The 12128-nt window shown below is 35.4% G+C and overlaps 4 protein-coding genes across 5 annotated transcripts in view; 2 read left to right on the top strand and 2 right to left on the bottom strand.

Moving 5' to 3' along the window:
- LOC107705794 (WD repeat-containing protein 59) overlaps positions 1 to 2032 on the bottom strand; it is a 14943-nt gene extending 12911 nt beyond the window's left edge. The window contains exons 1-4 of one of the 2 annotated variants that reach the window (XM_016509248.1): positions 1926 to 2032; positions 1315 to 1364; positions 986 to 1121; positions 488 to 573 (exon numbers count right to left, since the gene is read on the bottom strand). In XM_016509248.1, coding sequence (XP_016364734.1) covers positions 488 to 573; positions 986 to 1121; positions 1315 to 1364; positions 1926 to 1979 — 326 coding nt within the window. In that variant the 5' untranslated portion in view covers positions 1980 to 2032. The remainder of the gene's footprint in view (positions 1 to 487; positions 574 to 985; positions 1122 to 1314; positions 1365 to 1925) is intronic. The other variant, XM_016509249.1, reaches the window with a different exon arrangement.
- Positions 2033 to 2041: 9 nt separating this feature from the next.
- LOC107705795 (RNA-binding protein NOB1-like) lies at positions 2042 to 6175 on the top strand. The gene is made up of 9 exons (XM_016509250.1): positions 2042 to 2157; positions 2779 to 2911; positions 3029 to 3162; positions 3243 to 3314; positions 3483 to 3623; positions 3713 to 3979; positions 4953 to 5050; positions 5154 to 5298; positions 5471 to 6175. Exons 1-9 carry the CDS (start codon positions 2089 to 2091, stop codon positions 5735 to 5737), a joined length of 1326 nt encoding a protein of 441 aa, XP_016364736.1. The 5' UTR covers positions 2042 to 2088; the 3' UTR covers positions 5738 to 6175.
- Positions 6176 to 6653: 478 nt separating this feature from the next.
- LOC107705763 (conserved oligomeric Golgi complex subunit 8-like) lies at positions 6654 to 9319 on the bottom strand. Its single transcript, XM_016509217.1, has 4 exons — positions 8901 to 9319; positions 8172 to 8260; positions 7189 to 7357; positions 6654 to 7088 (listed from the first exon to the last, which is right to left on the bottom strand). The coding sequence occupies exons 1-4, from the start codon at positions 9268 to 9270 to the stop codon at positions 6676 to 6678; spliced, it is 1041 nt and encodes a 346-aa protein (XP_016364703.1). The 5' UTR covers positions 9271 to 9319; the 3' UTR covers positions 6654 to 6675.
- Positions 9320 to 9332: 13 nt separating this feature from the next.
- The window catches only part of LOC107705796 (60S ribosome subunit biogenesis protein NIP7 homolog), a 3822-nt gene continuing 1026 nt past the window's right edge, over positions 9333 to 12128 (top strand). The window contains exons 1-4 of the mRNA XM_016509252.1: positions 9333 to 9488; positions 9955 to 10041; positions 10213 to 10351; positions 11693 to 11833. Coding sequence (XP_016364738.1) covers positions 9433 to 9488; positions 9955 to 10041; positions 10213 to 10351; positions 11693 to 11833 — 423 coding nt within the window. The 5' untranslated portion in view covers positions 9333 to 9432. The remainder of the gene's footprint in view (positions 9489 to 9954; positions 10042 to 10212; positions 10352 to 11692; positions 11834 to 12128) is intronic.

Here is a 12128-nt window from a genome sequence, read left to right as displayed (position 1 = left end):
CATCCACATCCAATGTTATGTTTTATTAGAATTATAGATAAAGATAAAAACAAAAACTGTTTAAAATAGTTATCAGATAAATATTTTAGAAATAGAGTTGATCTCATTCTTTAACACTGGCCAAATAGTAGCCTATTTCAATAGTTTTAAACAATTCAAATCAAACTAAATTTATGCAGTTTTGCTGAAAAGGTGAATATCTTTTAGCTATTTTGAGTGAAAACAGATAGGCCTCCAGCAGTGTCCGCCATAATATCGAAGTAAGTGCGCATCATTGATCATTGTTCTCGCGAAAAAATATTTTCTCATAACATGAGATCTGCCAGAGGAGAAACAATAATGTACAGTATGTGGAAAATAATGTGTTTTTTGAACCTTAAACCACATAAACACATTTCATTACACCAAATACACAAAATAATGTTCTTTTTAGCAGCATCATATGACCCCTTTAAGTTGCATTTCAGCTTAACGCCATCTGTGTTACCTTATAACACGTGTGTGGCCTTGCAAAGACGTATGTGGTTCACCGGATCCATCACGCCAAGAGTACAGGTCGACACGCTGGTTACTCTGCGGAGATGACAAAATGTATTTTTACTAGTGTTGTCAAACGATTAATCGTGATTAATCGCATCCAAAATAAAAGTTTTTGTTTGCATAATATGTGTGTGTTCTGATTAATATAAATTATATCATATATAAATATATGATATAATATAAACGTAACATATTTTTCTTAAATATATACATGCATGTGTGTGTATTTATATATACATAATAAATATACACAGTACACACACATATATTATGTAAACAAAAACAATTATTTTGGATGCGATTAATCGTTTGACAGCACTATCAACTAATGTTAACTAAAGGAAACTTACTGTAAATTGTTACTAAGTAAATATTATGTATGCATGTGAAACAATAAATATGACAGTGTCGTGAATCAGCAGAGGATAATATCTTCTTTACGTACAGATGCTGCAAATAAATGGGCCTCGGATTTGTGCGGATTCCACTGGACTGTCCCAACATCCCATTTGCTCTGGCGGCTGATTTTGCGTGGAGCCTCGGACGGCGTCTCCAAATTTACAACATATAAGAATCGCCTCCTGTTCAAAGCATTCACAAGTGAAAGAGTAAATAGACAGTGGTATAATTATGCATGCAAAAAGCATTTGCAAAATGAAAAACAGATAAGAAACAGGATGTAGATGCAGCATATAGAGCTAAGCTACAGATGGTGCGTGAGGGTGTGTTTAAAATTCCACATGAGGATGTGACATTAGCCGAGGCTGCACAAACCCAGAGAGAACAGCGTGCTGGCCGAGACAGTCCACTGACATTGCAGTAGCCTGAAAACAGAAAAGTCTGTCATTACACAACACATTCTTTTTACCCTTCTAAATGTATTGTATTCCATTGCATTGTTATTGTCTAGTGTAACTGCATATTCTGGCTCGGTTTTTGTAAACATAAAACAAATATACTTTGAGATACACTGTAAACTGTGCTATCTTTTTAAAAAATAAATTACACTTGATTTGATAGTTTATATCCAATGCCATGGTAGACATTTTAAGTTATCTTACGTGCCCATATACTTTCTGAAGCCAATGTATTATAATATATGTACATTAAACCACAGTTATTCAAGATATCCCATATAATTTCCCAGGTTTTTATTTCTTTTTAACATGTTTATTGTAATACTAATAATAACTGAAAATACTATGTTTACAATGCTAGGTTTGTGAGGTAACACCTTAATAAACAAAGAATGTAATTCAATTCAAAGTTTAATAGACGTTGCTCAGTATTGACATGACAGCTGTGCACGTTTATTGCTCTAGTGCTTGTGAAAACTACTTCTCTAACGCATGTAATGCATGCATGCAGGTGTAGTGACTGTGTACCTGTGCATCTCGAAACTCCACCACCACATTCTCACTGCTCCAGCGGGCCGCCATCTTCTTCACCCATCAGAACGTCAACAAATGACGTGACATTGACCGGACTGGACGACAGTGTCATCTCGCGAGAACTCGTGTCAGCTGCTGCTGCTATCCTACTGCCAAGATGGTGGAGACCGTGGTGGAGCATGTTGTGGCAGATGCTGGCGCTTTTCTCAAAAGGGCTCCTCTGCAAGTGAGTTATTGTTGATGACGCTGGCTTCTGATTTGATTATTTTAATACTGTTGCTCAGAAATGTGAGTTTTATTGACACCAGGATAAATGACAGAACTTACACGTGTACTGTACTGCGGTGTAGTGGAGTTTGAATAAATAATTAATAGTTTGTATGTAGGCACGATTGTGGTGTATTTGATTACATAAAGGCGACACACTGACAAAAATCCATGGTACTACCATGTTTTTACCTTGTAGTACCGTGGTGTATTTTTAAGTGGCTTGGAGTACAGTTTACCATGGTGCATCAATTTATTCAGTCATTAATAATATTTTATAATTTGATATTTTTAATATATATAAAAATTTTTGTGAAACTAGAACATTTTGTCTGTTACCACATGTTTTTTTTTTGTTGTTTTTTTTGTGTGCGCTACCGTTTTCTACCTTGTAGTACCTTGGTGTATTTTTAAGTGGTTTGGAGTACAGTTTACCATGGTGCATCAATTCATTCAGTCATTAATAATATTTTATAATTTGATATTTTTAATATATATACAAATTTTTTGTGAAACTAGAACATTTTGTCTGTTACCACATGTTTTTTTGTGTGTGTGTGTTTTATTTATTTTGTTTTAGGAAATTGGAAAGAACATTTATACCCTGAAGGATGTTGTTGATGAAATTCGGGATAAACCAACAAAAAGGAGTTTGGCTTTTTTGCCATACAAGCTCAATTTCAAAGAACCCTTTCCAGAGCACGTAAGATTTGGTAATAATAACCTATACTATTACTAATGCGTCTTATGTTGAATGTCTTTGTTTGAATGCTGAAAGTGTATTATGGGTGATGATTTACGCAAAAATTTTCATTTACTTTGAATCACAGTTACAGAATTTGCTAAAAAGACAGGAGACTATCCCAGTCTTTCAGCCACAGACATCAAGGTCTTGGCTCTGACTTATCAACTGGAAACCGAGAATGTGGGAACTGAGCATTTGAAGAAAGAACCTGAGAAAAAGGTACTGCTGATTGATTAATTCAGATCTTAATTCACATTCATCTGTTTTTCAACATTGTTATTTATCTGTTTGCATTTCAGGTCCAAATATGCAGTACACAGAGACATCCAGAGACTCATGTTGGCATTGCAGGTTTCCATTTTCCATCAAAAGTAAGAAATTACATGCAAATGCAAGTATTGTATTTGAGTAATATTATTGTAAATGAATATCCATGGCTTTTTCAAGTTTGATGCAGGTGTTTTTATAGAAAAAAAGCAAATATACATAGACGGCATTAATAAGGGCACCTATTAGTTTCTGCTTCTTTTCTCCAAAAGTCATCAAATAATCCAAATACCGTTGTCCAAAGCCCACCTACAACAAACGAGTCACAAGACCCCAATAGTTCACAATTCAACAGCTTTCAGTTTTGGAGGAGTCCTCTGCCCAGCATTGAGACTGACCTTCTGGAACTGCTGGTGAGGAGTCCGACAACATCCAAACTGCTGCCACAGTCACTTTAGACCAAAAAAAATCATACTTTCCTTCTTTCTTTCCTTCTGTCTAGGCTGCAGATGCCATCACAGTCACAGACAAACTAGAGTCTGTTGACCTGTCCGCTGACAGTCAGCTGGCTGAATCTGAAGAACATGATGGTTCAAATGAAGACCAACATGAGGAAGAAGAAGAAAGCAGTGATGAGGAGGAGGATGGTGATGATGGTGGAGGTTGGATTACTCCCAGCAACATAAAGCAAGTCCAGATGGATGCTGGTAACTGGGGACCGACAGCAGATGTCAAAGTGGGCTGCGTGACCACTGACTTTGCCATGCAGGTACTTGTGGTCACATTGGAAACATTCTATTAAAACGTGTTTTCCACAGATTTTATGTGGAATCTGTGTCTCAATCGTGAACCTTGTTTACATTAGCAGAGAAAAGCTAAGAAAGATGTTAGATTACGAAAATGAGCAATTATTGTTCATTAAAACAATGTGCACGGAATTAAGGAATAGTTCTCCCAAAAATGAGAATTCGCTGAAAATGTACTCACCCTCAGGCCATCCAAGATGTAGATGAATTTGTTGCTTTATCAGAACAGATTTGGGGAAATTTTGCATTACATTGCTTACTCACCAATGGATCCCCTGCAGTGAATGGGTGCCGTCAGAATGAGAGTCCAAACAGCTGATAAAAACATCACAATAATCCACACCACTCCAGTCCAACAATTAATGTCTTGTGAAGCAAAATGCTGTGTGTTTGTGAGAAACAAATCTATCATTAAGATGTTTTTAACTTCAAATCATTGCTTCCATCTAGAATACGAGTCCTCTATACATAATATTGTTTCCTCCAGTGAAAAAGTTAATCTTCAATCTGAATCAGAAGAGATATATAAACCGCTCAAGCAGAGTTTACAAGCAAAAACAGTTCAAAACAAATATGTCAGAGGGTTTTGATGTGAGAGGACAACAGGAGATGGACTTTTTCACTGGAGGAAGTGTTATGGATTATGAACTCAAAAAACGCCTTGATGGATTTGTTTCTTACAAACACACAGCTTTTCACTTCACATGATGTTAACTGATGTACTGGAGGCATATGGACTACTTGTGGATTATTGTGATGTTTTTATCAGCTGTTTGGACTTCCATTCTGACGGCACCCATTCACTGCAGAGGATCCATTTGTGAGCAAGTAGCATAAAGCAAAATGATTCCTTTAATCATGCACATTAAGCAAATATGGTCAGTTATGTCCATTATTTTGTAACAAACACCTAATGTCTTTTTGTTTTCCTGACAGAATGTTCTGATTCAGATCGGACTGCATGTGCTGTCTGTTAATGGCATGCTTATTAAAAACACCAGGAGTTACATTCTGCGCTGTCATGCCTGCTTCAAGTGAGTGATGGATTCACCGTGCAAAATAATACGTTTTGGAGCAGGAATAATTACACGTAAGTGATGTGTGTTATATGGACACTTGTTGTTTCCATATTTTTAGGACAACAACAAACATGAACAAATCTTTCTGTCCAAATTGTGGGAACGACACCTTGAAGAAGGTTGCAGTCAGCATGAATGAGGACTGCACCATGCAGATGCATTTTTCCAGGAATCCCAAAGTGCTGAATCTAAAGGGGAAGAGAGTGAGTAATGCTTTGGATGCTGTGACAGTATATTTAAAAGTTATTTATGAGCTAAATGCATTAGAAATTTGGCTCCATTTATGTATTTGGAAGGCATTGCATGAGTAGTGTCATATAAATCAACGCTAGTGATCATGTACTTATGGTTTGTCTCTTCTCTCATCCTCTGCAGTACTCTTTACCTTTGCCACAAGGAGGAAAACACGCCAACAACCCACACCTGGTGGACGATCAGCGTTTCCCCCAGCAGAGATTGTCTAAAAAGGCTCGTCAGAAGACTAATGTGTTTGACCCAGATTACCTGGCCGGCAGCTCTCCGTTCTCTGAGCATGATATCTACAGCAGGTCAGCCAGCTTACAGCTGCGGGACGCCCAGACCGGAGGAGGAAGACGGCGAACAAATCCTAACGCAGCACGCAAAAAATCTGTTAAGAAGTGATTGTGTTCTCACACTACCTGCAGAATCTGGACTGGAAGCCTGAAACATTGAATTCTTGATGGAATTAAAATGTTTATGGTGATTTATTTGAATGATCCACTTGACCTTAAGTTTAACTCTATATTACAAAATATTTTCCATATTCTACCCTTGTGCCAGTTGAAATTGTGATATGGAAATCTTATTTTTGTTTGTGATTATAGATAAAAAGACACAATTTGCAAAGACTATCTGCGATTCCATGCAGACTGCTAAAGGTTTTATGGGGGAAAAATAGAACACCTTTGACTCAATATAAAGAATATCAAAATATCAGAAACAAGCAGCCTAATATTTTTATCCAGTTTTTTAATAAACCTTTCCCCCCCTAAAAACATCCTGGAAAATAGGAGCAAACAAAAAACATACAACAGAAGTCAAATGCAATACATGGTCCAATTACAAGAACATACAGATGCCACAAAGGTTACACTTAAATTAAACTTAAAAGGATAGTTTCACCCCAAAATAAAAATGTTCCTCAAACAGAATTATTTTGTCTTCATTCTCAACAGTTTATCATGTCATCATCTTGTAAAATGTTTTGCTTAAAAGTGCAGCTTTCTTTTTTAATAAAATCAACAGAAGTGGCATTTATTATTTAACACAATGACATTCAGACAGTTTAAGTGTGACTTAAGGGTCCAAATACCTTTTGGGACCTCTGTAAGTCATAGAAAACATGTGATTCAATGAACATATTTTTTTTCACAATTTTAAATATATTATACCATATTTAATTACATCATATATTACATTATTACCTTCACCAAATAGAGCTGCAAATAAAAATGCAAACCAAGGCCTGGTAAAAGTATGTCCAGATGGTTATTTGCTATCAAAACAAAGCTTAATTTTTAGGACCCCTAACAACACATTGCATGTAGTGTATTTTTTTTTTATTTTGACAACATCTCCTCAACATTAACATCTGTTGTGGACAAATCATCTGGTCCTGTCAAGTCCTGTACATCAAAGGTCATTTCAGGCTCCAGGATCGGGTTGTTTTGCTCGGTACTGACTGATTCAGCAGAAATGTTCTCTTTTTGAGAAAGACGAGGATCAGATGCTGACACAGGCTCTTGTTGTTCAGATAATACAGGTTTTTCTTCTTGAGGTGTTATGGGTTTGAGTGCAGGCGAGGGATCTGATTCAGCTGTGGTCAGGCTGCTCAGATCAGTGCAGAGCTCCAGGACAGAGGTCACGGGCTCGGGCTCCTTCTGGGGCAGAACAAACTCCAGCGGCTCCAGAACCGCGTTCACATTGATGCAGCCAAGACTGCCATACTTATAAACCTGGGTTGGCGGAACGCCTACAATACAAACACAAGATAAGCTTTTAAGTCAAGGTGTTTGCAACCGGTTTTATTTCTGGAATGTGACAAAAAAAAAAGTTATCCTGAGGATATTTACCCAGTATGAGAGCAAGCTGGGCTGGAGGAAAGAGAACTTGTAAACATCGGTTCAAGAAAGGCACCATGTCTTCAGCAAATGCACTGCAGAACTGAACGAATAACTCTCGTTCACGGCTACTGAAGGCAGATTCCTCAGCTCGATGGAAAACCAGGATCAGCTTGGTCACCTATTGTTACATCAGAATGTGTCAAAACAGGAGAATAATTGTTCAAGGAAACAAAGTAAAAATGTCTACATCTTTTCAACGTCAATTTGAATTCAGCTAATCTTTTGTTTTAAAGAAATGATTAAAAATCACACCAAGTATGGTAACTATAAAAAGTAAAAAAACCTTTCTAATTCTGTGAGAACATGGAAGTCCACATCACAACTATAACAATAACGACAAAGAGGAACGATACTGGAATACAATATTGGAACAATAAGTTGGAATCACTTTCAGAGTGTTTTTTTTCCAAGAGATAAAAAACCTTGACAGCCAATCAGAATCCATCCTGCTTTACAGAACTTGAGCATTTAAAGTGACAGATTACAAAACTACAGAGCATGCTTATAATAAACATAACGACGGTAATATAGTTATTGTTAAAGTTACTTTTATAGTTAGCGTTCTTTGTGTGAATAGGCCTTTATTTATCAAGGATGCATTAAATGGATCAAAAGTACCAGGAAAAGAATCCTATAGAAAATGTTTCATGGTTTCCAAAAAACAAAATTGTTAAATAACCAAATCTGTTTATAAGAATGATTTCTGAATGATCATGTGACACTGAAGACTGGTGAAAATTCATCTTTGGATCACATTAATAAATTGAATTAAAAAAAATATACAAACAGAAAACAGCTTTTTTTTTTCTGTTTTCACTGCATTTTTGATCAAATAAATGCAGCCTTGATGACCATAAGAATCTTCTTCTAAAAAAAAAAAAAAACTTGCCTGTAGTATATATTTCTAACATATTATTAATGTAATTAATTACCTTAATAAGGGCTTCCTCAACACATCTGCTAACTTCCTGTGCCAGTCCAATAGGGCAGCACAGTCGTAAGTCTTCTATTAGTTGTACAGCTTCAGTTTCGGAACTTTCACGCTTAGTAACACATACAGCTGTTCCCTCAACACAGTGCGACAGTGAAAAGGGACCTCTTTCAAACAGTGTCGCGTTCCGAACGTTGTTTAAGCGACATACACCGGTATTGCGGTATTTTAAAAATTCATATCATAACAAAAATAAACACCGGTATTCGGTATGAACCGGTATACCGCCCAGCACTACGATTAATCGCGATTAATTGTTTGACAGCACTAAAATTAATAAGATAAAGTTAAATCAAACATAAATACACCATCAAATCAATAAACACATTACCTGTAAAATATTGAATTGTAATCTGTCAATCATCTATCTTTATTTCATCCATTATTTTCTGTAATAAGTAAGTACTAGTTCTATTTTTTCTTAACAAGAAAATTATATTTAAATACTAGTCACTATTGGAATAAGTACTAGTATCTAATAAATAAGAACTAGTATCTAATCTAATGAATAAGTACTAGTACGTAATGAAAAGGTAATAGCACCTAACAATAATAAGTACTAGTAGCATGAAAACAGATACTAGTACGGCTTATAGATTAAATGTCAAAACGGCTTGCGATAAATAAACACATAACCTGTCGGAACTAATCTGTCAATCATCTATCTCACTTCGTCCATTATTTTCTGCACAGAGCGAGTGAAGCACAGACCTGCATCTCTCAGTGAAGCTGGGGAGTTTGTGCAGTAGTTTAGAGAGGCAGTTCTCCACCGTGCTGAAGTCAGTGTAGATGTGCCGCGTGCAGTCCGCGGTCCTGATGAACGTCTTGTAGTTGGTGAAGGCCAGTTCTCGGGTCTGCTGCAGGATCTGCGCCCGCTCCTCCGCCAGACGCTCGGGCTCCCTGTTCAACTCGTCCACACCGCACGAGCTCAGCTGCGACAAATACGCCGCGAAGTCCGGCTTCTCTCTCCAGTTCTCAGGAAAGCTGTCTTTGAAGATCGAGGCCAGGATACTCTCATCTTCCACGTCTACGGCGGCCATGATCGAAGCGTTGTTGATTCAAAACCCTACAAAAAACTTTATTTAAACGGCACGACGTCACTTGTGTGCGACGGACTGAACTCAACACACGTGGCTGGTGCACTGCGAGAGCTGCAGTGTTTTTCGAGCTTCTTTAGCAAGAATATAATTATTATTTTCATCATGCGTCCGTTGACAGACGAAGAGACAAAAACGATGTTTGAGAAACTCTCTAAATAGTAAGTGACATGTTTCGGTAAAACTCAATTAGAGCAGGAATGTATTAACAAAAGTTTAGCTTGATTGCGTCGTCATGTCATGTGTAAAAAACCATAAGCTAAACTATTCTACACACTTCAGATGTATTGTTTATTTTGTATTATAAATGTATTTTTATATTATTATTGTATATTGTATAATATTAGGAAATATCTTTGTAGGGCTTTTGTTTATTATATGTATTGTGTTGTATGATATATATATATATATATATATGATGTGTTATTTTACTGTTATTTGTATTATGTTTGGCAATGTTTACATGGGTTTTGTAATATTATTTACAGCTCTTATTTATATAATTATTTATAATTATTGCGTATGTGAGCTGCATAATGTAGCCCTGGATTATTTTAAATTAGACTTAAAGTATGTCTTAATACCAGTTGCATTAAGTAACGTTACTCCCAATTTTTGTGTTTCTAGCATTGGGGAGAATATCAAACTTCTTATTGATCGGCCAGATGGGACTTATTGTTTCAGACTTCATAATGATCGAGTATATTATATGAGGTAAGGTTTGTCTGCTGTTTTTATTTAATATTCCTATTAATTCTGGCATTAAATATGGTCTCCTGTGGAAGTTTCTTATTAATTTGTAGCCAGTTTAATGTAGTGCTAATGTAAATATGAATTAGCTATAAATTGAATAGTAATCTAATTGTGTGATCCTTTCCATTTTAGTGAAAAAATTCTGAAGTTGGCTACAAATATCTCCAGAGATAAACTGGTGTCGGTTGGCACGTGTTTCGGAAAGTTCACAAAAACACAGAAGTTCCGTCTGCACATCACAGCTCTCGATTTCCTTGCACCATATGCTAAGGTACATATTAATTCTGATTTTGTATTTTCCAATATTAACGCTGTTATTTTCTTGTTTATTAGTGTGAAGCTACTTTGAAACTATCTGTATTGTATAAAGCACAATATAAATAAATGTGACTTGATTATGTCTGTATTTATTTATAGATATTTTTGGCTGTTTTTGTCTTTGTTTAATGTGTGATTAAAAAATATCAAAATAAACTAAACAAAGTTTTGATTTCATCCAAAATAAAAGTTTTTGTTTACATAATATATTTATGTGTACTGTTTATTTATGTATAAATACACACATTCAGTATATATTTAGAAAATATTGACATGTTTATACATTTATATTATTATATTTAATATAAACATAACATATTTTTCTTAAATATATACATGCATGTGTTTGTATTTATATATACATAATAAATATACACAGTACACACTCATATATTATGTAAATACAAACTTTTATTTTGGATGCGATTAATCGTTAGACAGCACTAATATATATAATTTTGCCAGAAAAAGTTTTAGAATTTTTATCATATGTTAATGTAAAAAATCTTGTGTAAAATAACTTGTGTTTGTTTGTTTGCTGGTTTTTATTGTATTTGTTATACTTGTATTTTTTAAATTGTTTTTGCCATGAAAATAGCCCAAGATGCTGACATGGCATTAAATAAAAATATACTACTATATATACACATTTTTTTTACAAAATAAACTTTTTTGATTTTATCTTGATATTGATTGGCCTGGTTGTCTAGAACAGTGTTTCCCAACCTTTCTTTAGTCGCGGCACCCTTTGGAAATTTTAACAAACTTGTGGCACCCTACAAAATTAATTTTGTCACAATATTTGAATTTCTAACTTCGATATGATAATTTGAAAAGTATAGATATTCGGTACAACAGGGAAGAACTGCAGAATATAATGTCATACAGATATTTTTAATATTATTAAAAAATGTTGTCCATCAATGGTGGAAATCAGTAGGCTAATGTCTATTGAAGAGACCAATTTATATGACATATTTTAATGTAGGCTTTTATTCATATGTAAACATTATTTAATTACCATTATAACTATCTCACAAATTTTTGCTCACTCAGTGTTTTTTTTATTTTACAGTGGGGTAATTTTGGTGCAGTAGTACGAAATAGCTTGATTTAAAACTTTGAATTTAATAAAAAATGACAAGTAAGTGAGTAAGCAGTCAGTAATAAAATAAGAACAAATAAAGAAATTAATAATGATGGCACAAATAAAAAATAACGACAGGCCTTCGAATGTGCATACAGTATATCATATTTCAATGCAATGTAATGCACCTCATGTATGCCATTGTAGTTTAAGGTGTGGGTGAAGCCGGGATCAGAGCAGTCATTCCTGTATGGAAACCACATCATGAAGTCCGGCCTGGGGAGAATCACAGAAAACACAGCGCAGTACCAAGGAGTGGTGGTGTATTCCATGGCTGATGTACCGCTGGTGAGACATTTTTGTTTGAAAATACTCAAGATGGATCAACAGTTGTCATGTTAAAGGAATAGTTTACTCAAAAATGTAAAATGTACGAAAATTTACTCACCCTCAGGCCATCCAAGATGTAGTTTGTTTGTTCATTGGAACAGATTTGGAGAAATGTAGCATTAGATCACTTGCTCACCGGTGAATCCTCTGCAGTGAATGGGTGCCGTCAGAATGAGAGTCCAAACAGCTGATAAAAACATCACAACAATCCACAAGCAATCCACACCACTCCAGTCCATCAGTTAACATCTTG

This window comes from Sinocyclocheilus rhinocerous, unplaced genomic scaffold, assembly GCF_001515625.1.
Source record: "Sinocyclocheilus rhinocerous isolate Xijiao unplaced genomic scaffold, SAMN03320098_v1.1 scaffold834, whole genome shotgun sequence".
In the NCBI taxonomy this organism is placed as follows: domain Eukaryota; kingdom Metazoa; phylum Chordata; class Actinopteri; order Cypriniformes; family Cyprinidae; genus Sinocyclocheilus; species Sinocyclocheilus rhinocerous.
This window is presented reverse-complemented; position numbering and strand designations above follow the sequence as displayed.